This window comes from Mustela nigripes, chromosome 3, assembly GCF_022355385.1.
Source record: "Mustela nigripes isolate SB6536 chromosome 3, MUSNIG.SB6536, whole genome shotgun sequence".
NCBI lineage: Eukaryota > Metazoa > Chordata > Mammalia > Carnivora > Mustelidae > Mustela > Mustela nigripes.
This window is the reverse complement of record NC_081559.1, coordinates 28,565,541-28,590,057: the sequence shown is the minus strand read 5'-3', so window position 1 is coordinate 28,590,057 and position 24,517 is coordinate 28,565,541. Positions and strand designations below refer to the sequence as shown.

General features: G+C 49.3%; 1 protein-coding gene across 3 annotated transcripts in view; it reads left to right on the top strand.

Annotated features, from left to right (window-relative positions):
* Positions 1-19,435, top strand: part of NHEJ1 (non-homologous end joining factor 1) — an 80,325-nt gene extending 60,890 nt beyond the window's left edge. For all 3 annotated transcript variants that reach the window (XM_059393503.1, XM_059393501.1, XM_059393502.1), the window contains exons 6-8: positions 17,827-17,944; positions 18,374-18,492; positions 18,910-19,435. In XM_059393503.1, the coding sequence (XP_059249486.1) occupies positions 17,827-17,944; positions 18,374-18,492; positions 18,910-18,984 (312 nt within the window). In that variant the 3' untranslated portion in view covers positions 18,985-19,435. The remainder of the gene's footprint in view (positions 1-17,826; positions 17,945-18,373; positions 18,493-18,909) is intronic.
* Positions 19,436-24,517: the final 5,082 nt, after the last annotated feature.

The window sequence follows — 24,517 nt, the reverse complement described above, 5'->3', positions numbered from 1 at the left end:
GGTAGCTCCTTTGGCCCCACTCAGTTTTTCCTAGGCAGTCACTGGATTTTAGAGTCCTCACTGGGGGAGGACACTTGGAGGTCACGTCCCTCCAGGGCCCCCCCAGCCATGACTTTAGCAGGTGCCCTGTTGGGAATGTGTATTTTGAGTTAAACTGGTGGCCAGTGACTGGGGCCTAGCAGTCGAGCTGCTAGCCCTTCAGCTTCCTAACCAGCAACCTGCCAGGTTTCTTGTCTTTCTGGGAAGTGACTTTGTATCCAGACTTTTTTTTTTTTCTACAACCTCAGGTTCCTTGGAATCCCCGCCCTTCCTTAGACTCAGAGTCCAGAGGGCCAGGAACTGGTTCAAGTCTGGAGAGCACATCCCTCAACGGACCTATGTTCTTGGACTCGGGTAGTCACTGCAGTTGTTGCGTTAAATAATTTTCACGTTTTCACTGGGGTGTTTGATTTATTCTGGTTTTCACTGTGTCTTTTAAGCTATTTCCACTATAAAATATTTGGTACCTATGAAAGAAAATATATGACGTATTTAAGGTATAAAGGGTAAGAAAACAAACACTGTGTACCCACCAGCCACTGTATTTTTAAGCAATTAACAGTAATATTCAGTTCCTTTGCCCTCGCATGTCCTTTCCTGTTTACCCTCAGTGGATTAAGAACAGTGGGAAGAGCAGCTGGAGAGCCTCGAGGGTCATTCTATGCCCTTCTCCACAGAAGCAGCCCTGGGCCTACATCCGTCTAGTGGAGTTCAGGCGCTGACCATGAGTGTTACTTTTGTAACAGGAAAACTGTGCAGGACACAGTTTATCCCTCAGGACACAGTCCATCCCTGCCCCCATCAAATGGGATGTCTAAATATTTAAGATGCATTTCCCCAGAGGACCTCTGACAGCTTTGGTTTCCTCTTCTGGGCATTTCTGTCTCCCTCTTCCCGTGCCCTCCCCAAACCTAAAGATCAACAATGGTTCAGGTAGTTCCAGGAGTCTTCTTTGATTTTCCATCCTGTTCCATTTTGTCTGGCTCCTACCAGCTAAATATCTAGAGATAAACCAGACTGCCCAGGTTGGCCTGCCAGGGTTGGCCCCAGAGGCAGAGGACAAGCCACTTTTCCTCTTCCCCAGAGCCACTGGACATGAATTAAGGTTGCATGTAGTCTCCACTGTTAAGGAGCTTATAATCCAGTGGAGTGTTAATATACACAAATATACAAAACACATTATAGACTCAGAGTAAGTTAATTCATTTAACTATTATCTTGGCATATGCAACTGACGAATCACTGACCTCTACCCCTGAAACTAATAATACACTACAGGTTAATTAAATAAAGTTAAATAAAATAAATAAGTAAATAAATATTATCCTGGCAATTAATTGGAAGGAAAAAAAAATCCTTCATTAGCTTGAGTGAAAGGAAAATTTACTGAAGAGACACGGGGAGATCTCTTGGTCCCTGATTTTAGGACACTTAACCATGCCTCACAGCAGCTGGAAAGATGGCTCTTACTCTGGGATCTCAAGATCACTCCTTTATGGCCCTCATGCCGACCTGCTGGCCAGTTTGTTTTCTCCTACCATAAACTATTAACTGGCATGTGACTTTGGCTTGCATTATGGTTCACTCTGACTACCTCTGTGTGACCTTTCTAGCTAAGTATCTGCTGTTATCCAGTGAAAGTCTCTACAGCAGTTTCTTACCCGGGGGTCCATGCTTCCCTTGAACACTCATGTTTTGAAATTCAAGGTTTCGGGGCACTTGGGTGGCTCAGTCAGTTAAGCATCGGCCTTTAGCTCAGTTCATGGTGTCAGGGTCCCGGGATCGAGTCCCACGTTGGGCTCCCGCCTCAGCTTGGTCGGCCTGTCCCTATCTCTCTGCCTTTCCCCCCGCTCATGCTTTCTCTCTTTCTCAAATAAATAAACCTTAAAAAAAGAAAAAAAAAGAATTCAGGATTTCATGAATTGGACGGGGTGAGGGGGTGGAATTACAGCCTTATCTTCAGTAACCTGTAACTAGAATTTGGCATTGCTTCTATTATAAATATAAGGAAAACCCACTACTGCATTAGCGGCATCTATGATTTTTGTCACTGACAGAAATCACAGATACTTTCCGGTCATTTTATAGTGGCTGCTGATATCATGGGATATAGCTTATGTTCATCATTGTTTGAAATTAGGACTTATTAGACCCACTACTAGATCTTGTCATTTAAGATATTCATAAAGAAGCATATATATTATCACAGCACTCATGTAAAAAATATTTGAATAACAGCATTTCGATTCATTGGTTTTCTTTGTAATAATCTGTGTTTTATTGTATGTATTTGAAAAGAGTCGTCAGGCTTCGCTGGACTGTGTAGGAGTCTGTGACACCCAAAAAAGGCTAAGAATCCATCCTGTGTGGCTTTTGGGTCACAAACCTGATGGAGATAATCTGATTGGTCTAGGGATTGGGTTCTCTTGGGTCATGTGTTCACCCTTGACCTCATTAGCTGAGGTCAGGGGATGTGGGTCCCGCAGCACAGATTTGACCCCCTCATCTTGCCCTTTTTAGTGGGGCACTGTGGGTGAACAGAACGCATTTCCAAAGAAGGGGGCTTAGCTGAGCTAGCCACCTTAATTTTCTTTGAAGTCATTTGTATTTGATACAGAGAACAGTTTTCTTCCATAGCCATATTGTATCACCTAGCTAGGAAATCCATGCTGTGGGTGCACCTGACTGGTTCACTTGGTAGAGCGTGCATCTCTTGATCTCTGGGTTGTGAGTTCAAGCCCCATGTCGGGTGTAGACATTGCTTAAAAATAAAGTCTTTCAAAAAATGTGCTATTGATCATCAAAGAAACCAGTAGAATGTGGATAGATCAATATGAATCCAGAAAGAGATCTACGGATGGTTTAAGTGGTATCGTATCAGTATGGCAAGGAAACACAGTTTGTATTTGAAATAATAGTAAAATTTTAATGCTGAGTGAAAAAAAAATTCTCCTCTTCTTCCCACCAGGATCATGGATCCTGGGAGAAGCAGCCTTGCCACATACGTTTTCTCCAAATTATAGGTTCCATGTTCAATCTGTCATAGATGGACTTGGCATATTCTTCCAGGATATGCAATCTTTGTGCCAGGAAAACAACACAGTACTCACTCTCTGCTCGAAGAGGGGCAAGGGAGTTTAGTGCTGAGGACACGCATTCTTCTAACCTGGGGCTGAGTTAGGAATTTGAGTGCAGAGATTTCCAGACAATCTCCTTTTCCTGAGGCAATATCACGCATATTTAGCTGCACAGTCTCATTCCCTGCCTGACACCGTTTCTCCTTGCTGGTTTTCCTGCATTCACGCCAGTAATTCTGACAGATCTGGTAGCAGTGATTTCGGCTGGGGGCTGTTAGCTGGCCGGTTCTTGTAGATCTCCCTCCTATTTTCAACTCAATACCCTGGTCTGAATTAACGGACCTGTCTGTCCTCTGGCCCCACCCTCCAGACCCACCCCATGGCATTGCCTGTGCAGGCCTCCAGCACAGGTTAAGAGGAAAGAATCTGGGGGCAGGGTTGGGACATAGCTGACAAGGACGAGAAATCCTGCCTGCTTTTCCACTGTTCTCAGGGCAGACTGGGCATAGACCTGTATTACAGAACTGAGCAGATTTTGCTGAACCCACAATCATTCACTTCTTTCATTGGTCCTAGAATCATCTGGCTCAGAGAAGGTGCCAAGTAAGTGAATAAATATATTGGTTTCTGTGGCTTGAGATTTTTTTTCCTTGATCCTGCTTTCGGGAATTATCTCCTGCTATTAAGCAAGGATTTATTCCGCGCGCGCGTGCACGTGTGTGTGTGTGTGTGTGTGTGTGTGTGTACACTCCCTTGTTTATTTAATAAAGAATTTAAAGCAGCTTTTAAAATAATCCTTTGAATCTTACTATCTCCCAGTTGCAGTCCTGGGAAACAGTGTTCCCTTTACCTATTCCTGGAGAACTTGCAGCAGAATGTATTTACTGGAGTCTAATTCAGCATCCCCAGACCTCAGGCTGCCTTGTTAAAGGCATTTGCTGTTAGCAAATGGCCTTTGGGATGAAGTCAGGCTCAGTGATAGAGAACCTCAGACTGTGGGAAGCTGCCATCTGAAAATCTCAGGGCATTGAACTTGAAAGGTGCTCAGGACACAGAATCTCCAAGTCTACTTATTCCTTCTCTGCAGGACTTAAGGAGACTCTCTTCTCCCTCCCCGACCTCCAATCCCCCCCCCCCCCCCAGTCGGTACATCCTTTGCTCGATACCAGTAGGTTTTGCTCCTACGAGCTGATATGAAGAGCTTAAAAAAAAAAAAAAGGAGCCAGATATGGCTTTGAGGTTGTGCTGTGTGCCCCAACTTAAACCCTGCTGGGTCATGGGAATCTAGGGCTGTAGAAGGAAGAACTAAGAAGTCCCCAGAGTTCCAGCCTCTTGCTTTTTGGATTCAGTGAGAGATTGGCAGTCCAGGGCCCAGATCTTTAACTGGGCTCACCAAAAGAAGGTCATCAGCCAGGACTGGAGTCAACTTCCATCCCAAAGCTCTGCAGCAAACACAGATTGTAGGCTCCATGAGGCCATGTCTGTGCCCCCAGACTGAGTGCCCAGCACGTACCGCAGAGCCTGGCACATAATAGACTCTGGGTAAATATTTGCAGAATGAACCTGAACTCTAGGAACGCACAACCTGGTCAAGGAAATAGACAATGAATAAACAAATAAACCGTTGAAAGTTATTGTAATTGCTTTGAGGGAAAAGAATAGACTTCTCTAAGGGCAGACACTGGATGACGTGATGGGGGGCTTGAAGAAGTGGCATTTAAACTGAGACCTGAAATATGGGATGGGTCCAGCTTTGAAGCCAGTGGAGGACAGAGATCCAGGAGATGCCGGGAGACGGAGATCCAGGAGGTGCCGGGGGATGGAGATCTAGGAGATGTTGGAGAACAGATGTAGGAGGTGCCTTTACCACCAGCTGGCTAGAAGTCATGCCGAGGAGAAAGTCTGCATGCCTATGTATTTAGAGTCTTGGAGGCTATTTATAGACAAAAAGGAGGGTCTACTGTTGGTTCCTGGTTAGTGTGTTCACCACGTCCCCCGCCCACCCTGTTCCTCATATATCCAGCTTTGTTTTATAATGCTCTAGACTTAGGGCTGTTGACTGGGAATCAAAGGCTCCAGTGTGGCCAGGAAGAACAATTTGTTTATGCGTCTCACTCCTCCACTGGACTGTGAGCTTCTTGAAGGCAGTGAACTCCATCTTATCCTCAGGACAGGGCATGCTCTATGGTGGAGTCCACAATTTGGTTGAATGGTCAAGTGAATCGTACTGCTGATAGCTGTTGAGTGCTTTCTATGTGTCAGGAAGCGGAACAGGCACCTCCCATGTACTAGCTCATCCTCGTGATGACTCCATAATGCAGACCTAGTATTATTGCCAACATGTTACTGGAGAACCAAAGGCTCATTAGCAAGAGAAAGTGATGGATTTGGGATTTAGGTGGAAGCACTTGACTCCAGAGCCCATACTGTCCAGCTGAATTAAAATGCTTCTGGTTGCCTTCAAGGAGCAGATTGCTTGGAATGCTCAAGGGAATGGGACTAACACATTACACACATGATCTCATTTAACACTTCTCCCAACAACCCTCATCAATAGGAATTATTTTACTTGTTTTATAGAGAGAAAATTGAGGCTCAGAGAGATTAAGTCAGGGGGCACCTGGAGGGCTCAGTCAGTTGAGTGTCTGACTCTTGGTTTTGGCTCAAGTCACAATCTCTTGGTCATGGAACTAAGTCCCACCCCCAACCCCGCTGCCCTCCCCCACCCGGCCTTGAGCTCTACACTCAGCACGAATCTGCTTCAGATTCTTTCTCCTGCTCACTCTCTCTCTAATAAATAAATAAAATCTTCTTAAAATATTTAATTAATTTATTTATTTGAGAGAGAGAGAGAGCGTACAAGCAGGGTGAAGGGCAGAGGGAGAAGCAGACTCCCACAGAGTGGGGAGCCCGATGTGAGATTTGATCCTGGGATTCTGGGGTCATGACGAGAGCCGAAGGCAGACCCTTAACTGACTGAGCCACCAAGGTGCCCTAAATAAAATCTTTTTTAAAAAATATAATTTAAAGAAAGAGAGATTAAGTCACTTAGCTAAGATAATAAAACGAATATGTAAATGGTAGTCTTATTTTCAGAGCCAGGCCCTCAGGACTATAGAGCCTATGTATGGTCTGTCCCTGTTCTGTGCTAACTCCCAGTCACTCACTCACTGGGCAGGAATCTGCCATGCTCACTGTGTTAATGTCCTATAAATGTTTTTCAGGCCTGTTGGGAGCCTGAGAGTCTCTTCCTCAAAGAGGAAACAGAGTGGAGAATGGGAAGCGGATAGAGGGAGGGCAGAGACTTTATCTTTTTTTTAAAAAATCCTTTTTAAAAATTGAGTTATAATTCTTGTACCATAACATTTACCAGAAGCAGGCAATTCACTGGTTTTACTCTATTCACAAGGCTGTGGAGCCATAGCTACTATTTTAATTCCAGAACCTTTTCATCGCCCTGAAAAAAAAGAATCCCCGTACTGATCTGCAGTCATTCCTTATTTCCTCCTACGCCCCCCAACCCCAGCTCTTGGACTCGCTAATCTACTTGGTCTCTACATAGATTTGCCTATTCTGAATATTTTACACAAATGGAATGATACAAGATGTGGTCTTTTGTGTCTGGCTTCTTTCACTTAGGCTTGTGTTTTCCAGATTCATCCTCTGAGGGATGAAGTATCGTCCTTCATTTAAAAAAAAAAAAAGATTTATTTATTTATTCGACAGAGATCACAAGTGGGCAGAGAGGTAGGCGGGGGGGGGGGGGGGCAGGCTCCCTGCTAAGCAGAGAGTTCTATACAGGGCCCGAACCCAGTACCCTGGGATCATGACCTGAGCTGAAGACAGAGGCTTTAACCCACTGAGCCACCCTTCATTCCTTTTTATGGCAGAATAATATGCCATTATATGGGTCTCGTGCCTTTTGTTTATCCGTTCATCAGCTGATGGACGCTTGTGCTGTTTCAACTCTGGGGTTATTTTGAATAATGCTGCTGTGAACATGCATGCACAAGTTTTTGTATGAACATATGTTTTCAGTTCTCTCTGGTGGAGACCTCACAGTGTAATTGCTAGGTCATATAGTAACTTTACCCTTAACTGTTTGAGGAACTGCCAAATTGCTTTTCAGGGTAGTTTATCTTTTATTAATAAATGTCTTAACTTGAAGTATAAGATATATACAGAAAAGTACCCATATCATCAGCGTGGGGCTCGAAGAATTATTACAAAGCACACATGGCTACATAATCAGTACCCCGCCAGGAACTAGGAAGTTTCCAGTACTCAGTATGTACCACCTCTGAAGGATAAGTACTGTCCTGGCTTCTGATGTGATCAATTATTGTGGCCCATTTTGAGCTTCATAGGAATGGAATTCTATGGTACATACTCCTTTGGGTGTGACTTCTCTCCCTCAACGAAATGTTCACAAAGTTTCTCCATGTTGCGGTGACCAGCGCTGTGTTCCTTTTCATTTCCGGATAATAGATCATTGTCAGACCACACCACAATTCATTTATGTGTTTGCATGGGGTGTGTACATAGACTTGGAAGGGTTGCTTCACGGTTATACACGTTTTCAGACTTAGTAGAGACTGCCGAACAGTTTTCCAAAGTGACTGTGAACGTGGACTCACACAAGAACTCTCTGAGAGTTCTGGTTGTTCCACATCCTTGGCAACACTTGTATCATCTGTCCCTTCCCTTTCAGCCATCCTAGTAAATACCCGGCCGTGCACTAGTTTCATATTGATTTTTAAGAGCTTTTCATGTATTCGCCGTTGATTCTGGAAACGAGTCCTTCATTGGTTATGTGCATTGCTGGCCTTCCCTCCCATTCTGTAGCTTGTTGTTTTTCTCCTAACAGTGTCTGCTGATGAGCGGAGAGGTTCCTAATCCTAGTGGGGTCCAGTGTATCAGTCTTTTCCCTTGTGATTTGTGTCCCATTCAATCTTTACCTACCTAAGGTCATGAAGATCAGGCCCTTATCATGAATGTGTGTGTGTGTGTGTACATGGGTGCATATGGTGAGGCGGTATATCCCCTACAGAGTAAGATTTCTGGGGTGGACAGGACATGGTGTCTCCCTACAGGGAGTAGGTAGCAGGCAGGGTGGGGGTGTCGGGGGGAGCTCGTGAGATGACAGCCACCACGGGCTTGTGTTCCCAGCTGTCAAGCGTGTAATCTGGAGTGAAAGAGAATCCCTTTAGTGGTTCAGTTCCTACAGAGAGTACTAGCAGATCCTCTAAATCACCTCTGTGCCCCCGGGGACCCAGCTGACTCTCCTCTGTTCTCCCCTCGAACTTGGGGGCGGGGTGGGGGGTGGTGCAGGGGAATGGGAAAAAAAAGAAATTTGTACTCCCGAACAGTGCTCATGGCTCAGGGCAGGGATCCGGAACTTTCAGAGCCAGGTGCCTGCCTCATAGTTGTGATTTTGGTTGTTATTAAACCTTAGGCCTTTTCTCTCTGATCTGTACCGCACGGCTGCATCTGCATCCGGGAAGAGGATGGTGAGATGGCTGAACGCGGGAGAGGCACTCTTGACCATCCTTCAGACTGCTGGTCTCCCAGCCCGGCGGCCGGAGCCCCTCCCTGAGCCCGCGCGGACAGGAGCTGCTTGTTCTTGGAGCAGGAGCAGGGGCCGCTGCTGCAGTTCCTGAGGGGCTCAAGGATTCCTCCCCCCCAGGAAACCGCTTTGGTCCCCCAGCCCCTGTGCTGCTTGTTAGGCGCTCCCCAGACTAGAAAGCCCCGGTTTGTGCTGGGGCTGGGTGGGGCTTCGAGGACAGTTTCGCTCAGGCCTGCAGAGGGGAGGGGTGGCTGTGGAGCGAGCAGAGGGTCACAGCTCAGGCTGTACCATTCGCTTGTCACCTTGAGAAGTTCCACCTTGTCTGGCAAAACCCCCTTTCAGAGGCAGCCACCACAAAGGGCTCTTATGAGCTCAGCGGCCCCTGCCCCCACCTCCACTTCCACTCCCTTTCCCATTATTTTTCTTTTGGGGCAGAGCTGAGGGGCCTTCCTGCTATGACTTTGAGGGGCTGAACTCCTTTTAAAAGGAGACGTAGAGTCTTGAGCCTCCGTGTACCAGAGACTCCTTTTGCGGGTTTTCTAGCATCATCAGAGGACCCTTCAGGCCTGGAGTCTGGAGGGCCTCACAGTCTTTTCCCTCTCGCAGCGTCTTGGGCTGTTTGGGGATTTAAGAAGCAGGTGAGGGCTGGCTTCTAGTACTAGGCCTCAGAGTGGGGACAGCAGCCTGCTTCTGGGGACGTGGGAGGGGGCAGAAGGGAGGGATACCTATCTCCCTGGGGGACTCTAGGACTTCGTGTGGCCTGGAGTTGGGCCTCCTAGGTCTTCTACCTAGCGTTCTGCCACTTTCTAGCTGTGGCCTTAGTTCAGTCACTTAACCACTCTGAGCCTTTATTTTCTCATATATACAATGAGAATGATCTTCGTGCCTAGCTGATAGGGCTACTGTGGAGATTGAGATAATCCATTAAAATGCTTATTACTCTAGTACCTAATACATGAAAGCATCCCCAAATGTTAATTTTACTGATATTATTCAAGCTGTCTGTTTGAAGTTTTTTTTTGTTGGTTTTTTTTTTTTTTTTTTTTAAAGAGAGATTGACAGAGAGCATGAGCAGTAGGGAGAGGGAGAAGCAGGCTCCCTGCTGAGCAGAGAGCCCAATGTGGGACTCCATCCAAGGACCCTGGGATCATAACCTGAGCCAAAGGCAGACACTTAACCAACTGAGCCACCCAGAGGCCCCCAGGCCATCTGTTTGGACATCTCTCTCATAGCTCTCTTACCATCTCTGTCTCTTCTGACCATATAGCTAAGGGAGCTAGCTGGGCCTCCAGAGGAACCAGAAAAATCTGAATAATATAAGTAGGACTGGACTTTATCTCAGACTGTTTTGAACTCTGCACATATCTTATCTCCATTGCATTTCCGGCACCATGAGAGAGAGAGAGAGAGGCGGCAAAATGATCCCATTAGAAGGGCAGGCTGCAAAGGGAGTGATTTCATTTGACCGGACTGGTACCTGTATTACACGTGCAACGGTGCAGCCACCGCCTCCCTCCTCCCCCCCGATCTTGTTTCAGCCTGGGGAGGGTCAAGGAGGTCTGCAGTGAATCCGCAGGCTCCTAAACACAAGATTAAGTTCAGGCTTGTCTGTGGCTTCTCCTTTGCAGAGCTTGGCACTGAGCAGGCGGGGGCGGGGCTCTGGAGCTGGGAGGCTAGGGGCCACAGGGGGAGCAGTGCCAGGTCAGCGGAGGCACCCAGAATGGTCAGTGGAAGCCTGACGTGGCCTAGACCCAAACAAAGCTAAACCAGACCAAACACAGGAGCAGCCCCAGCTATCGGGTCCTCACATGCCGTGTTCAAGGGCAGCGTGCCTTGTGCGCATAGGGTGCCGTGTGCTCTCCCACATCAGCAAGATTTGCAATCAGTGGGCTGATAGACCCCACAGGGTATTCTGTGAGGGAGCAGACAGAGCCTGGAACTTGGCTGAAACTTTTAGATGAGCCAGCCAGCCGCTGTGGAATAATCATGGGGAGGGAGGAGGAAGAGGGAGCTGGTTGTCTCTGGAAAACCCGGACACCACCACCCTGTCTCTTCTGTGTCCTAGTAGCGATTTATTTTTTTCTCCCAGACTCTGAAGAAATGCAGAGATTAATCCCATGCAGACACATTGGTCTGTTCACCACGTGGGTGGCGTCGCCGAAGCTCATTTTCTTCTAGTTCAGGAGCCTTTGTTGAGTGTGTTGGTTTGCACGTGGCAGGGTGGAGCCTCTTGCACGAGGCTCATTTGGGGTCAGGAAGGGGCAGTGAGAAAGGGTCCCACCCTCAAGCCAAAGTGTCCTCAGAAAGGGGGGGCTTAGTTGGGATGCTTATGCTGGAGCATTCTGGGGAGCAAGCTGCCTGTGCTCCGTGTGCCTCTGGAGAGGTTGGCTTTCCTCCACCACGCCGCGGACAGAAAGAGGGGAGGGGGGGTGGAAGTGAGACCTGCACCTCTTGGGGAGGTCCTGAACTCTGGGGGAGCAAACGAGATCTTCCAGAAGCAACAGAGCAGTGTGCGGGGAGATAAGGAGACATATTTCTCGAACGGGCAACCTTTATATTACTGTGTGTGACCCTTCCCACAATCTCTTGAAAGTACGTGTCGGTAGCTGTCCTCACTTCTTTGGTGAGGAACATAGCCACTGACTGGCACAGCGGGGACTTAAAGCTAGGACCCACTGGTGCAGAAGCCACACTGCTGTGGTCCTCCCCAGAGTCTGAGCAGGGGGCTCGTGTGGCAATGGCGGACAGGGAATGACCGGCGGGTTACCAGCCAGGGTTTCCACAACCGTGGGTCCCTGCTCTGGGCTTTGATTAGTCACTGAGTTGTTGGAAGAGCGTATGCTTTGGGGTGCAGTGGGAAAGTGTTCATAACTTGGTCAGACCTATAGTATTAAGGCTTCTCTTGAACCTCCTTGGCCCAGGCGAGAAGAGTCCCAGTGTGCCTTACAGGGGAAAGGGACAGACATTTCTTGGGTACTTACTCTACCCTCTCATTTATCCCTGCATGAACCCTGACATCAGATTGTTAGTCTCTGCAGCCCCTCCCTGTCCATCTAGCCATCGCTCCGTCTCTCTCTCTCTCTCTCTCAAGAATCAGACCTTGATTGAGTATAATTTGCCCAGAGTGTTCCCATCAGCAGATAGACCTAAGGTACAAATCCAAGTCTTTGGGCTCTCACGCCAGAACGTAAAGCTTGTTTCTACTTCTCTTTTTTCTTCTAAGAACTTTTCTCCCTAATCCCCAGAAGATCTTGGTGCTTCCTCTTTGAGTGAGAAGCCGCTTTTGACTTTCTCTTTTTAAACTGTGATACTTCCCCTGGGCTTTGGCTTCATCTTTCCTTCTCCTCTCACCCTTTTGCTACTAACGCTGAGTCTGTGTTGTGGACGCAGGGGTCATTTCAGGTTTTCTTTGGTCTAGGGATTTATTTTAGGTTTCTGGGTCATCCCCCTGTGACATCTACTTTCTGCCCTGGAGCGGAGTGATCCTTGAGTGTCTCAAACACTATGTCTACTCCATCAGCAAATCCTGGCTGGCCATGCCTTCAGATACCCCCCAAATCTGGTCATTCCACTGCCCCCAGCCCCAGACTCCCACCGCCTTCCACCTGATCACCCTAGCAGCCTTCTAACAGGTCTGCCCACTTCTTCCGTGCCTGCCCTTCAGCACTCAAAGGGATGCTTTTTAAATGTAAATCAGATCGTTTCCCTCCTCTGTGAGCTCTTGTGGCTCCCCATCTTACAAACAGAACCTAATATACTACATTAACTCATGATTTCAAATAAACACCCAGACACATATACTCCAACCTGCCAGGCTCATTCTCTGATACGAGGCGACCATCTAATTGATCGTGCAAACTGGGACCTAATAAGAGAGAAAGGGATGCCTGTTAATAAACAGCACCCAGCGTGAGCCAGGGCTAGACCCACGCAAACTGGGAATCTTGGTCTCCTGACCCAGATAGCCACGTGGATCATTCTCCCGCTTCTGTTTGGGTCTTTTAAAAAGGTTACTCTCTCAGCAGGGCCTTCTTTGGCCTCTGTTCAGAACAGGAACACATCCCCGCGCCTCTCCCCTGACGCCTGTGCTCATTTGTTTCTTCTCCGCGACGCTGTCACCATCTGAGTGTTTGAATCAGCTCTGTGTGTGTTGTGGTTTCCGCTCCCTAGACTGTAGACTTCAAGAGGGCAGGGGATTTTTTTTTTAATCTCTTGTTCAGTCTGTCCTAAACCCAGCAACTCAGTCATCCTGAGCACCATAGAGGGTCAGTAAATATTTGTTGGGTGAATGGACTGAGGGTGGAGAGGAGCGCCCGGCAGGAGACCTGTCGGTTAGAGTCTTTCCTTTTAGAATCCTCATCCTAAACCATTTTTCTTGTTCTTCTCTATTTATTTTGGTAACCCTTTGGTAATGTGAAACCTTAGAAGAATTTTCCAGTGTGCCCTTAACCCTACGCGGAGCTACTGATGAAAATGTCCATGCTTTCCTAAAGGAAGGCTTGCGCACTCCCCAGGATGGGGAGTTGGTGAGTGCTACCTGTAGAGTTCACCAGGTTGCGTGAGAAAAGCTGTGTGTTTGGGGCACTGCCCCCTGCGTGTGCTCCTGTGATAACTGGGGGCTTCACCGATTCCTGGGGCTGATGCCAGTCCTGAAGACCTGCTCAAGGCTGATGCTGGGGGGTTCCAGTTTGCGTGGTTCTGCTGGCTCTTTTGTCCCCTACACCTGTCCCCTGGGCTGTGGGCCAATATAGAGTAGGATGAGCACTGTGTCAGGGTTCAGCCTTTCCTTACTTGGATTCCAAAGGTTTCTTTTCTGAAACAGCCTCAGGGAAAGGAGGGATGGAATTGGAGTGGGGGAGAGAGTGGAGTGGGAAATCTGACTTCTTTCTTTCTTTCTTTTTTCTTTGAAGATTTTTTTCTTTATTTATTTATCCGAGAGAAAAAGAGAGAAAGCTTGAGAGAAAAGAGAGAGAGCACAAGCAGGGGGAGTGGCAGGCAGAGGGAGTAGCAGTTTCCCCGCTGAGCAGAAAGCCCGGTGCAGGACACATTCCCAGGACCCTGAGATCCTGGCCTGAGCCAAAGGCAGACGCTTAACTGACTGAGCCACCCAGGGGCCTCCTGAGCTCTAATTTCTAATGGAAAGCCACAACGGGGATCTCTCCAGCAGATCCTGCTGGGGTCAGAGAGCAGGAGGGAGCCTTGGAATCACTGGGAGTGAGTTTGAGATCTCACCAGTGGCGATGGGAGTTGCAGACACATCTCCACTAAAGAAGGGAATTTGGGTGCTGGGACCAGAAATGGGCTGCAGTAGGAAAAGAAGGGGAAATAAAGTGCCCTATAGGATTTCTGTAGCTTTGGTTTTCCTAAAGCTTCTGATACGGCCAGACGGCGGGGGCCAAAGTCCCAGGGAACTGGAGATAGGAGAGAAATGCTTCTCTGTTTTGCCTAATGAAAGGTCACAGTCTAGCAGTTCAGTTAGTGAAGGGCTTCGAAATGGAGCAGAAACCTACAAAGGCAAACTCAGAGGATGCCTCTGAGCCCTCACTCTTGATTCAGTATTCATTCAGAGCCAAGAAAGCCTTGGCAAGCATGGGTATAGCAGAGAAAGCCACTTTGTGAAACAAAAGGAAACTTCCGGGGCATATCCTTTGTCAGAACACCCAGCCAGCCCTTAGCAATCTAGCCTCCTGGTCTTCTTTCCCATGAGATTCGTCGTCGACATATCCTGTCTTTTCACACCTTTGTGCTTCAAATACTTCCCCACATTCTCAGTCTAAGGGAGGAGGCTGGCTGTATGTCACCCCCCCCCCCCCCCCACCCCCCCCCCCGGCTTTTTGCTGGACAGTCAGAACTCCTCCGGTTCTTTTTCTCCGGTTCTCATTACCCTTTATTTCTAACTCTGATAGCATAACGCTTAAAAAAAAAAAAACCCTGAAATCTGCCTATTCCTTGCACCTGAATATAAACCCTTTGAGGCAAGGACGGTGACTTCTTCATCTTTGACTAACTCGGCCCTGTTCTGAGGGGGGAAGGTGCATCTCTTTTCCCTCACCCTAGTCCTGCAGTCCCTAACACACAGTAGGATCTCAGGGGCTTTCTGCTGCGTAGAAGTGGTTCTGGGTCGATCAGATGAACGCAGTCCGCAGTAGACCAGCCTGTGTCTTCTTCCCCTCTCCACTCCGCGCAGTGACCCGCTCTGTGGCTGGTACACCTTGCTCCTGGCTCCTTCGTACTTTTATGGCAGGGGGCACTGCTGTTTGCTTTTCTTAGTCCTGACCCCACTGTTCTCCCTTTGATCTCCGCTGCCTGCCCCAGCTCGCTCCTGCCATTGTCCTGCCCACGGAGCTAATGTTTCTCCTTTTCAAGCTCGGGCCTCTCCACCTCCTCTTCCTTGTACACTCTGAGGATAATGCCATCACGGAAGCAGTGATGCTGGGGATGGCTGGACTGAGAGATGGCCTCAGGCCCACCAAGGGTTCCAGGTGGGGTCAGCTTTTCTGGTAGAACGTCTGGATTCTCTGCTCACTTCTCTCTTGTCGCCTGAGGGAGCTTGTTCCTGAGCTGGCGGGGAATTGAGGCGAGTGATCTGTGATGGGAGCCACAGGTGGCTGTGGCCCTAGGAAAGGCTGTGTGGCTCCTGTGACTAAAATTCTGCTGTTTAGAGAAGGAAATAGGGTAGTCATACGCCTCGGCCCTGAGGTCAGCCTGTTTGGGTTCTAATCCTGTGGAGCTGTTTACTAGTTGGACCATGTCAGTAAGATGGGGTTACACTAGTGCCTACCATGTTGATGTACCCCGACCCCAGTCCAGGTGCTAGGGAAACAGCAGGAAAAAAAATAAAATGGGTCAATACATTTAAATTCTTAGAACAGTGTCTAGCACATAGGAGATAATGCAGCAAATATACCACTGTTCTCTTTCTTTTGTTTTTAAAAGATTTTACTTATTTATTAGAGAGAGAGAGTATGAGCTTGGGGACAGGCAGAGGGAGGGGGAGAAGCAGGCTCCCTGCTGAGCAGAGAATCAGGATGTGGGACTTGATCCCAGGACCCTGAGATCCTGACTTGAGCCAAAAGCAGACGCTCAACAGACTGAGCCACCCAGGCGCCCCCCAGTATTCTCTTTCTAGTACTTTTCCGAGAGTACTCAGGTGGGATAACTTCCGGCAACACCTGCAGGACCAGATCTCTTGAGATGGGGAAAGATCTGGAGGAAGGTCCAGGATATCAGTTCTGTATTTGGGCTTAGGCTCGGGACGCACCAGCTTTAGTGGCCTTTCATTTCTGCCACTTTGTCTGGAGACTCAGTTCGGGATGCGGCTGAAGAGCGCCCTAAAAAACGTAGGTGTCTGTCTGGTTCCATAGAAGGGGCAGGAGGGCAGGAGGGTGAGGAATGGGTTAGCGGAGACTCTGCCTCGTCCATCTGTACCGGCAGCACCCGGCCTCCAGAGCCCGGCGTGCAGGAGCCTGGGAGAGGCCACGTTCCCGGAGCCATCTGAAGGAGGTCCTGGAGATGGGAGAGATAGGGAAGGAGAACAGCTGTTGGCCTGTCCACGGTCGGGGCTCTCTGTCTGCGGAGAAGAGGACCTGTTTTCAGAGGACATGGCTTGGGGAGGCTGAAATTAAGGAGAGTGAGGGGAGATGGAGGTGTATGGCCTGATAATTTACCCACCGCCCCCCAACCTCCCCACACCCCCCACACCCCCACCCGCTTCCTGTTTGCTCCTCAGGGCCCTTTCACTCCTGTGGTGATAGCTGGTCAGAAGCAAAGTTCTGACTTTATCTGTGGTTTCCAGTGAGAGTCCAAGCCTGACGGAGTCCTGACGGACCAGGCTCGGAGCACAAGTGCATGCTGCGTTTCCTGGGGATTCGCAAGGGTTTCCGCTCCCACCATCCTTGGGGAGAGATAATCCTGACTGTGGTTCAGCAGCTGCTTGCCTGCTTCTCCTGCTTTCTCTCTTTCATCCTTCCCCCTCGGCGGCTTCTCAGAAACGAATGCCTTTATAGCACAGAGCACGTGCCCTTGACGCGAGCTGTGGGTCCGCCCAGGGTTCTCAGGTGGGCGCACTGTGAGCTACTGGCACAGCTTCCCTCCGAGGCCAGCTAGCTTGGCCGGGAACCAGGACAGTCTGCCTGCACAGGTGAAGGCATCCTGGGCCCTTTCCAAGATTGCGAAGCGCAGCCAGGTTTGGGACCCCTGGATACCGGACGCCTTCATCTCGTTTTTACTGCCCTTGCTTCCGTCTCCGAGAGCCGTCACTTCAAGTCTGTTAAGCCGAGCGCGTGAAACTTGAACTAGGCAAGGCATTTTCCTGTGGATATAAATCCACGGTTCATTCACAGCGAAGGAAACAGGTACATAGGGTGTGATGAGAGCAGGATTTCTCAACTTTCTCCCCTCCTCATCTTGCTCAGGAACCTAAGGCACTTTTGCCTAATCCCTACCCCTCAGGAAATTTTAATACCACAGGGAGAACAAAATTCTATTTGTGTACTGTATGTAGACATTTCATACTTTAAAAGAGTAAGATTTTTTCACCCCTCAAGAGCCAGTTTTCTCCGCTCTTGGGGGAATGATCGCCCCCATTTGTGGGTTTGTGGATTGCTACGTAAAAAGGCTGGGAAGCCTCCAAATCTTTGCACACTTCAGTCCCCCCGCTGACCAAGCACCACAGCTCCATAATTCAGTCTTGTCTCTCAGTCTTTCTTATTTTGCTCTTTCTCCCCTTTCCTGCATTTCATCCTGATTCTCTCTCTAGTGTGGAACTTTAGGAGGGAACGTAAGTAGAAAGGTGATCTGTACAGCTCAGGGACAATTTAAGTAAGATGATTTCCTAAAACAGTCCTCTCAGAGGTCATTCCTTTGAAAGAAAGGCCCTAGAGACTCTTGGGCAGATGCCCCAGGGGCATTCATGGGAAAACACAATAGGTATTGGGGGAATTAAAGATGTGCTTTCAGAGTTGCCTTTCAGAGAAGACCTCACAAGAGGTCTTTATACTGTTCCCAACAAGGTATGCATATGTTGGATCAAACTTCCCTGTATAAATTCTCTTATGGTTGATGCCACTTCTGCCAATGGGATATCAATCTGCTTTTCTCTGGCAATGTAGTGTAACCAATGACAGCATCTCCTCTCCCCTCTAGAAACTACCAGAGGCATGCAGTGTAGGTGACGGGAGACCCTTTGTCATGAACTTACAGAGTCTGTATACAGCGGTCACCAGACAAGAGATCCAAGTGAGACAGAAACATCCCGGCAGCGGTGAGTAGCTCCGGAAGTACTTGGTCTCCCTGGGGTTAGAGTTCCGCCCTCCAATATGGTAGCTCTCGCATCTTGTGAATACTTCAGTTAAATACAAATGAAACGAAATGAAAAATTCCTCTCCTCCTTTGCTGTAGCCATACTTGAAATGCTCAGTAGCCCCACGTGGCCGGCAGCTACCAGGTCGGACAGGGCAGAAGAAGAACATTTCTATCATTGCAGAAACCTCCACTGACACTGGTCTGAATTTTCAGCGTAGAAGCAGGGCTTCCCGAGAGTCAGCTGGAGGTTGGACTTGTAGCTACTTCTGTCTGTTTATATTATTAATCCTGAATTCTGACCTCAATCAGAATGCTTGCTTAATGCTAATGCCTCCCTGGTAAGAAGAAGGTATTTACCACAGTCTTCCCTTGATTGTTCTGATTTCAGGAGATCCTCAGCCCTCAAGCAGCACCTCCCCACAAGGGACAGAAAACCAACTTCTGAACGAGCCAGAAGAGCCAGTCTCCTCAGCGCCATCCCTCCCAGTGCCCGAGAAAGAGCCCACAGTGAGTCACGTACCTGCAGTCCCTGAGCCAAATGTCCTTGAACTTGTCACCTCATTAACCATACTGGAGGATATGTGTGACCAGGCCACCAGATGACGGATTTCTGGGAGGCAGTCATGGTCTTTCACATCTTCCCTTGATACTTCCTCTCTGCCATTCCTGTACTGAGTGAAGGACCTTGACTCCTTTTCTTCCTTATCCCACGTCCACTGATGGTCTGGGAGGTTGTTCCCTGGGGGGAGAAGGGATGTGCGCAGGGCACGGGGTCTTAGATCACATTCGTTGCCTGACACAGCCTTCAGAACACCTGTGTCAGCCCCTCACCCCCACCAGAGCCACGGGAGCAAAGAAGTTCTTCTCCTGACTTAAGTGGATCTGTTCAAAACCTCTGTTAACTCAGGTTCCTTTTCTTTCTAGGGTCCTTCAGGCCCTGTGCAGAGACCTCAGCTGTCAAAGGTCAAGAGGAAAAAGCTAAGGGGGCTCTTCAGTTAGCCCATCACTGTCTCGACTGCTGAGGACGGACTAGAAGAGCTTCCTCGTGTCACCTTGAGAGGAGCTACCGTCGCAGCAACATCTGTGACACAGAGTTATATAGTCAGAGCACTCCACCCCCCGACAAGGCTGAGATAACAGAAGTTCACACAGACAGGCCTGGGTACTCTTAACCCAGGGAATCTTGGCTCTACCCATTGGGCACTGGCCTTCCCTAGCCAAGTGGAAGCCAGCTTCCGAGAGTCCCAGACCTTTCTCTCTTTTGTTAAAGGTTCTCCAGACCCAGGATCCTACCATGGACTCTAGGCACGGAGGCCAAGTCAGCAAAAAGGCACAATGCTCTCAGGAAGCCTTGTCCACCTTTCTCAAGAGCCCCTAGCCAACCCCAGGTGCTCCTCAGAGACCCAGTTCTCTCTTAAGCATGGAATAAAAAGCACTCACACTCCCCTGCTTTTGAGATTGCTTATTCTGGGGAACATAGAACCAACATCTTTCACTCTACTGGGCCCCACCCATTGTTGTCTCTAGATGAAGTTCAGGCCCTCGATCTGCTCCTTCAGATTCTTCTCATGCTTCTCTCGTTGTGGCCAGTGCTAAGCCTCCATTTGGGACCTTTGATCTCAAGAACTCTTTCCGTGGTGGGCACAACACAGCACAGATCGCTGCCGCTCTCCTTTGCCCAACATCATGTAGGGTTTTTTTTGTTTTTTGGGTTTTTTTTTTTTTGTCTGTTTCCAAGGCATAGACAACAGACTAAACCACAGTCTGGGATCAAAATTATAAAGAGCTCTGAGCACAAGGGCTGAGGTAGTTTCGCACTGGAGTGGGAGAGACTTCATGCCACTTCAAATAACATGGCAACTAGGAAAACTTGAAAAGGTAGGACGGCAGGGAGCAGGAATGGGCACAGAGTTCTCTGGGACAACAGAACTGGCCTAGAGAATGAACAGTGCCTTAGCAGGAAGAAGGGCAAAGTTTCTATGGGGAAGGAAACATCCTAGGGAGAAAGTCAACTCTTTGGATAGATCAGGCAAGATTTAGCATCCCAGGATTGGTAAAGTCCCTTGGGCTTTCCGGCTAGGTTCTCCTTACTAGGTAAGACCCTCTGGAACACGACTTCGGAGAGACAGGAAGGAAAGTCGAGCTCCGATGTTCACGGGGAGCTGTCGGGTGGAGGGAGGTGTTGGGGCAGGACCCATGGAGGCCTGGCCTAGTTTGTTTACTTATGGTCAAATGCCTTCCCATCCCCACGCCTATCCTGTCTGGGACGGGTGTTTCTGTCCTTACGTCAGGTCATGGGGAAGAGGACAACCCAAGCAATAATAAAATAATAATGATTATAAGGAGAACAGCACAGATATAAGCAGCTAACAGGTACTAAGCAGTTAATGCACACCAGGTGCCCTGATAAGCGCCTCACATTGAATTCTCACGGCATCAGAGAGGGAAGATACTGTTCACCCACTTGGAAATAGAGTCTGGAAGCGATTAAGTGACTTATCAAAGGTCACACAGCTAATAAGTAACAGCCAGCATTTAAACGGAGACTGCAGAGTTCTTAGCCGTGTGTTTGCACTGACCAATGTTCTCTGTTCTTCGGGAAGGGTGCTAGGCCTTCTTTCTTTCTTCTGCTATGACCCTCCTTCTCCCAAGGCTCTGCCTCCTTTCAGTAGGATCTCCTGGTTGCCACTGGCTCCTCACAGCCAGGGGGCAGCCAGGGGCTCTCAGTACTCCAGGGGCCCCATGCTTTCACCTGACCAGGAGAGTCTGTGGGCTCCCCCAGGGCTCGTTCCCAGGCACCACCAATAACGGCTTCTGGACCACAGCACCCTAAGATGCGCCCCACCATCCGGACTGTCATCGAAGTGAACTGGGGACTATGTACAAACAAGCCCTCAGGTGGCTCGCTCTGTTCCCTGGTTTCTTTCTGGCATAATTTAGACAAGCCAGATTTCGGTATCGATGAGGTATGAGACCACAAGGAAAGTGGGAAGACTTCCCCAGCAAGCTGAGTCGGGGGAAGTAAGGGTTCTTCACCTTGGATAATCCCTCTGTGTTAAGACCACAGTGTCAAGAGCATGCATTTTTTTTTAAATTTTTAATTAAAAAAAAAAAAAAATGGAGCCCACTGAGGAACTTGAACTCACAGCCCTGAGATCGAGTCAGAGGCTCAACAAACAGAGCCACTCAGGTGCCCCAAGAGCATGCATTTTTTATCAGAGAGGGCCCAGGCAGTTGTGAATCCCCTGAAATTGTGAATAAAATGCTAAGAGCATAACTTTTTTGCATTCTTGAAAGAATGTGGGACTTTTTTAAGTCACACATTACTTTTAAGTAAGTAAGAGCACACCTAAGCGATCTCCCTGCCACCGCACTGTCCCCTTCACCCCAAAGTTTGCTGCCTGCGTAGGGATTTGCCTAAACATATCCTTCGAGAAGCAGTGCTCCCAGAGGCTCTGCCCTGGGTGGGTATCCTTGCCCCTCCGAGCTAGGGGTGGTGATTGAGAATCCTGGGGGCAACTCCAGGGAAATCCCAGCCTCTACAAATTGGCCTGGCCAGGCTGTACTCCAGCCCTGCCCCCTGGCTTGGGCCCCTCCCCCGGCCCCCAGCCTGGCCCAACCCCCACCCCACATGCACATAAAAGGGTCGAATTCTCGTGGCTGCTCCATAAATTTTATTCCGTAAATATTAGTTTTCCCTGTGTTTAATAAAGCAGTGGCCCACCTCCCCGCCTACCCGCCCGCTCCCCGGGGCCGGGGCTGGGGCCAGGGCTGGCTGTTGGGAGAAGGGACTCTTTCAATTGCTTTGGAGTATTTTTAGAAAAAAAAATAATATAAGGTGGTTTACAGGAGCAAGCCAGCAAACCAGGAGCAGGACTAGGGACCTCGAGGAAGTTCTTGCAATTTGACCTAAAAATAGGGAAATAGCGCCACCTAGGCTGCCAGGCCTATTTGGCCTCGCGGACGGGCGCCCCTGCCCCCCACAGTCAGCTGGGACAGGCAAGCTCTTTGCTGGAAGAGAAATCTTCGTCCCTTAGCCGGCCAACTGGGCAGCACCTCCTTCGCCCGGGCCTGACTGAGGGCTTCCCAGCAGCCTTGAGGGCAGCGCCCTGGCCACCTCCTGGAAAAAAATCCCACCGGGGTCATTCTCTGCTCTGTCACGTCTCCTAGACCAAGGAGTGTTTCCAAAGGCTAGAAAAGTTATTGAGAAGGGAAAAAGGGGTTTCTAGTCTGCATGTTCCCACTGAACCTGGAGGAGCTGACCCTGGAATTTCTGGAGTGTAAGGAAGCAAAGAGATCAGTGCTCCTACGGTTCCGGACGAGGAAAAAATCTGTCGCTTCCCCGGGGTCTGATGAACTTCACCTCCACGGAGCACTTGGGGGGAAGGAGAGAAGGTCAAGACTCCCAATACTCAGCCCTACTGCTTCTTAATTTTATCTAGTGGTACATTTGAATTCCCACGTCTTGCCTTCCTGTTCGCTGAAACCTCCCATCCCCCCCAGCTCTTACCTCCGCTCCTCGACTGGGCGGTTGGCAGTTGAGCCAGTCTGCCTCTGGATAGCGACATTGGGGGGGGGGGGCCTGGGGGGATGGAAAAGGCCACAGCTTGGTCTGGTTCTCCTTCTGTCCACCATTATGCTGTCCCTCGTGTTCTCCTATTTACAAAACTAGGAAGATCTGCTCCCCAGAGTACAGGGGAACCCTACAATCCTCTTAATAACCCATCCTCACGATGTAATAAGCTCTTTCTCTGTGCTGCCTACCCCCTCGCTATTTGAGCTATTAATGTCATCTGTGTTATACACCTATTCCCTGTGTGCGTTCTGTTTTCATCCTTTCATACTCTCAAGGAGTAAAAATACACTTTGAGAACAGAGTCCGCTTTTGACCCTAATTCAGAAAATATCACCATGGTGGGATTATACTAGCAAACGGTGCAACTTCATGTTAACTGGGTTTTGATAAGATCCGGATGTATGCTTTTCTTTCCTTTTTGAAGTAATCTCTACACCCAACATGGGGCTCGAACTCACAACCCCAGGATCAGGAGTTACACGCTCTACCCACTGAGCCGGCCAGGCGCCCCAGGATGTGTGCTTTCCTAAGCTCTGCCTTGAAGTATTTTCTATATTCTAGTTTTCACAAAGAAGAAACCCTTCAAAAGGAGTAGTGACCTACTACAGGAAGACCCCCGCCTCGGAGCCAGAGCCTTGGCTCTGGGTTCCTAGACCCTGTTCCCGATATCAGTAAATACGTGGGCTCACCGACTTGCACTGGATTATGCTGGGCACTCAGTTACGGAGAGGAACGATGGAAGGGGGGGGGGAGTCCCACTTTGGAGGGAGAGATCTCCCAAACCGCCACGACCTTTTGGAAGCTGCGAGTTAATCTTGTTGCTCCTTACTGCTGTATTCCTCCCCGCACCCCCACCGTGTCGGACAGGGCATCAGAAGACCCCATCCTGAGGGGAAACATCCAGACAGGGAGAGTCTGAATTAGCTTGTGTGTGTGCACATGGGTGACACAGAGGGACCTAAGGGATCCCTCGTTCCTTGAGCTGCAAGCCCAGCTGTCCTCTGTCTGTTGTTCCGTCTCCCGAGGTGCTGCCTTATGGTGGTTCCTCAACTCTGGGGTCTCATTTCTTTACCCTGGCGTCCAGGAAGTCATGACATGGCACCAAAGCCTTCCAGCAAAGGCTCCTTTGCTCTTCCAAGCTGTTAAGTCCTACCCGTGCTTGGTCTCTCTCTCTCTGGGAGCCCAGAACATTCTGCTGGACCCTCTACACTCCCGGACCCTTTGAATGCGGCTAGCCTCTCAGCACCTAACTCTCATGGGTTCCTGAGAGTCTGGGCCAGCTCAGGGGAACCCGGAAGAGGCCCTGGAAGGACTCCAGGGTGTGGGGAGCACATAGCCATTGACTCACCTGGGAAGATTGTACCAGGATTACCTGTCCTGCTGGGCCGAGGGCCAGGAGTTAAAGGAGCATGTGCGATGCCACGCTCGTCCTCCCCTCACTTTGGGTCCCCAGACAGAAGCGGGGCTAGAACTGGGGAGGAGGGCTTGGGGGCTGCTGAGAGTCCCTTCTGAAATCTGGGTGTTATATTTACTTTTTCATATTGGCAGCTGGAAGGGGAAGCCCATCCCAGCTCGGCATTGTTGTCTAACATGGTTAATCAGATTCTATAATCCTGCTGTGGAAATATTGGGCCTCACTCAAAACAATAGAGACCAAGAATATTGTGGTTAAACTTCAACCAACTGCCTCCCTGGCCTGTTTGCCTAACCCCTACCCCCCTCTCCCGGGCCAGAGTCCTCCTCGCTTTATGGACCCCTGATAGGATCGACAGGAGAAGGGAGAATGGAGTAGGGTAAGGGTAACCCTCTTGACTAGCCTTCCATCCAGCTTCCCCCTCCCACCCCAAGCCTTGAAGGGTAAGCAGGATGGTGCGCTGAGTCGGTGCTGGGGGGCGGGGAGTGGGGGAAGCCCTGCAGGGTCTGGGTCTGTGGCCAGAGGTCAAGCACAGTACTGCC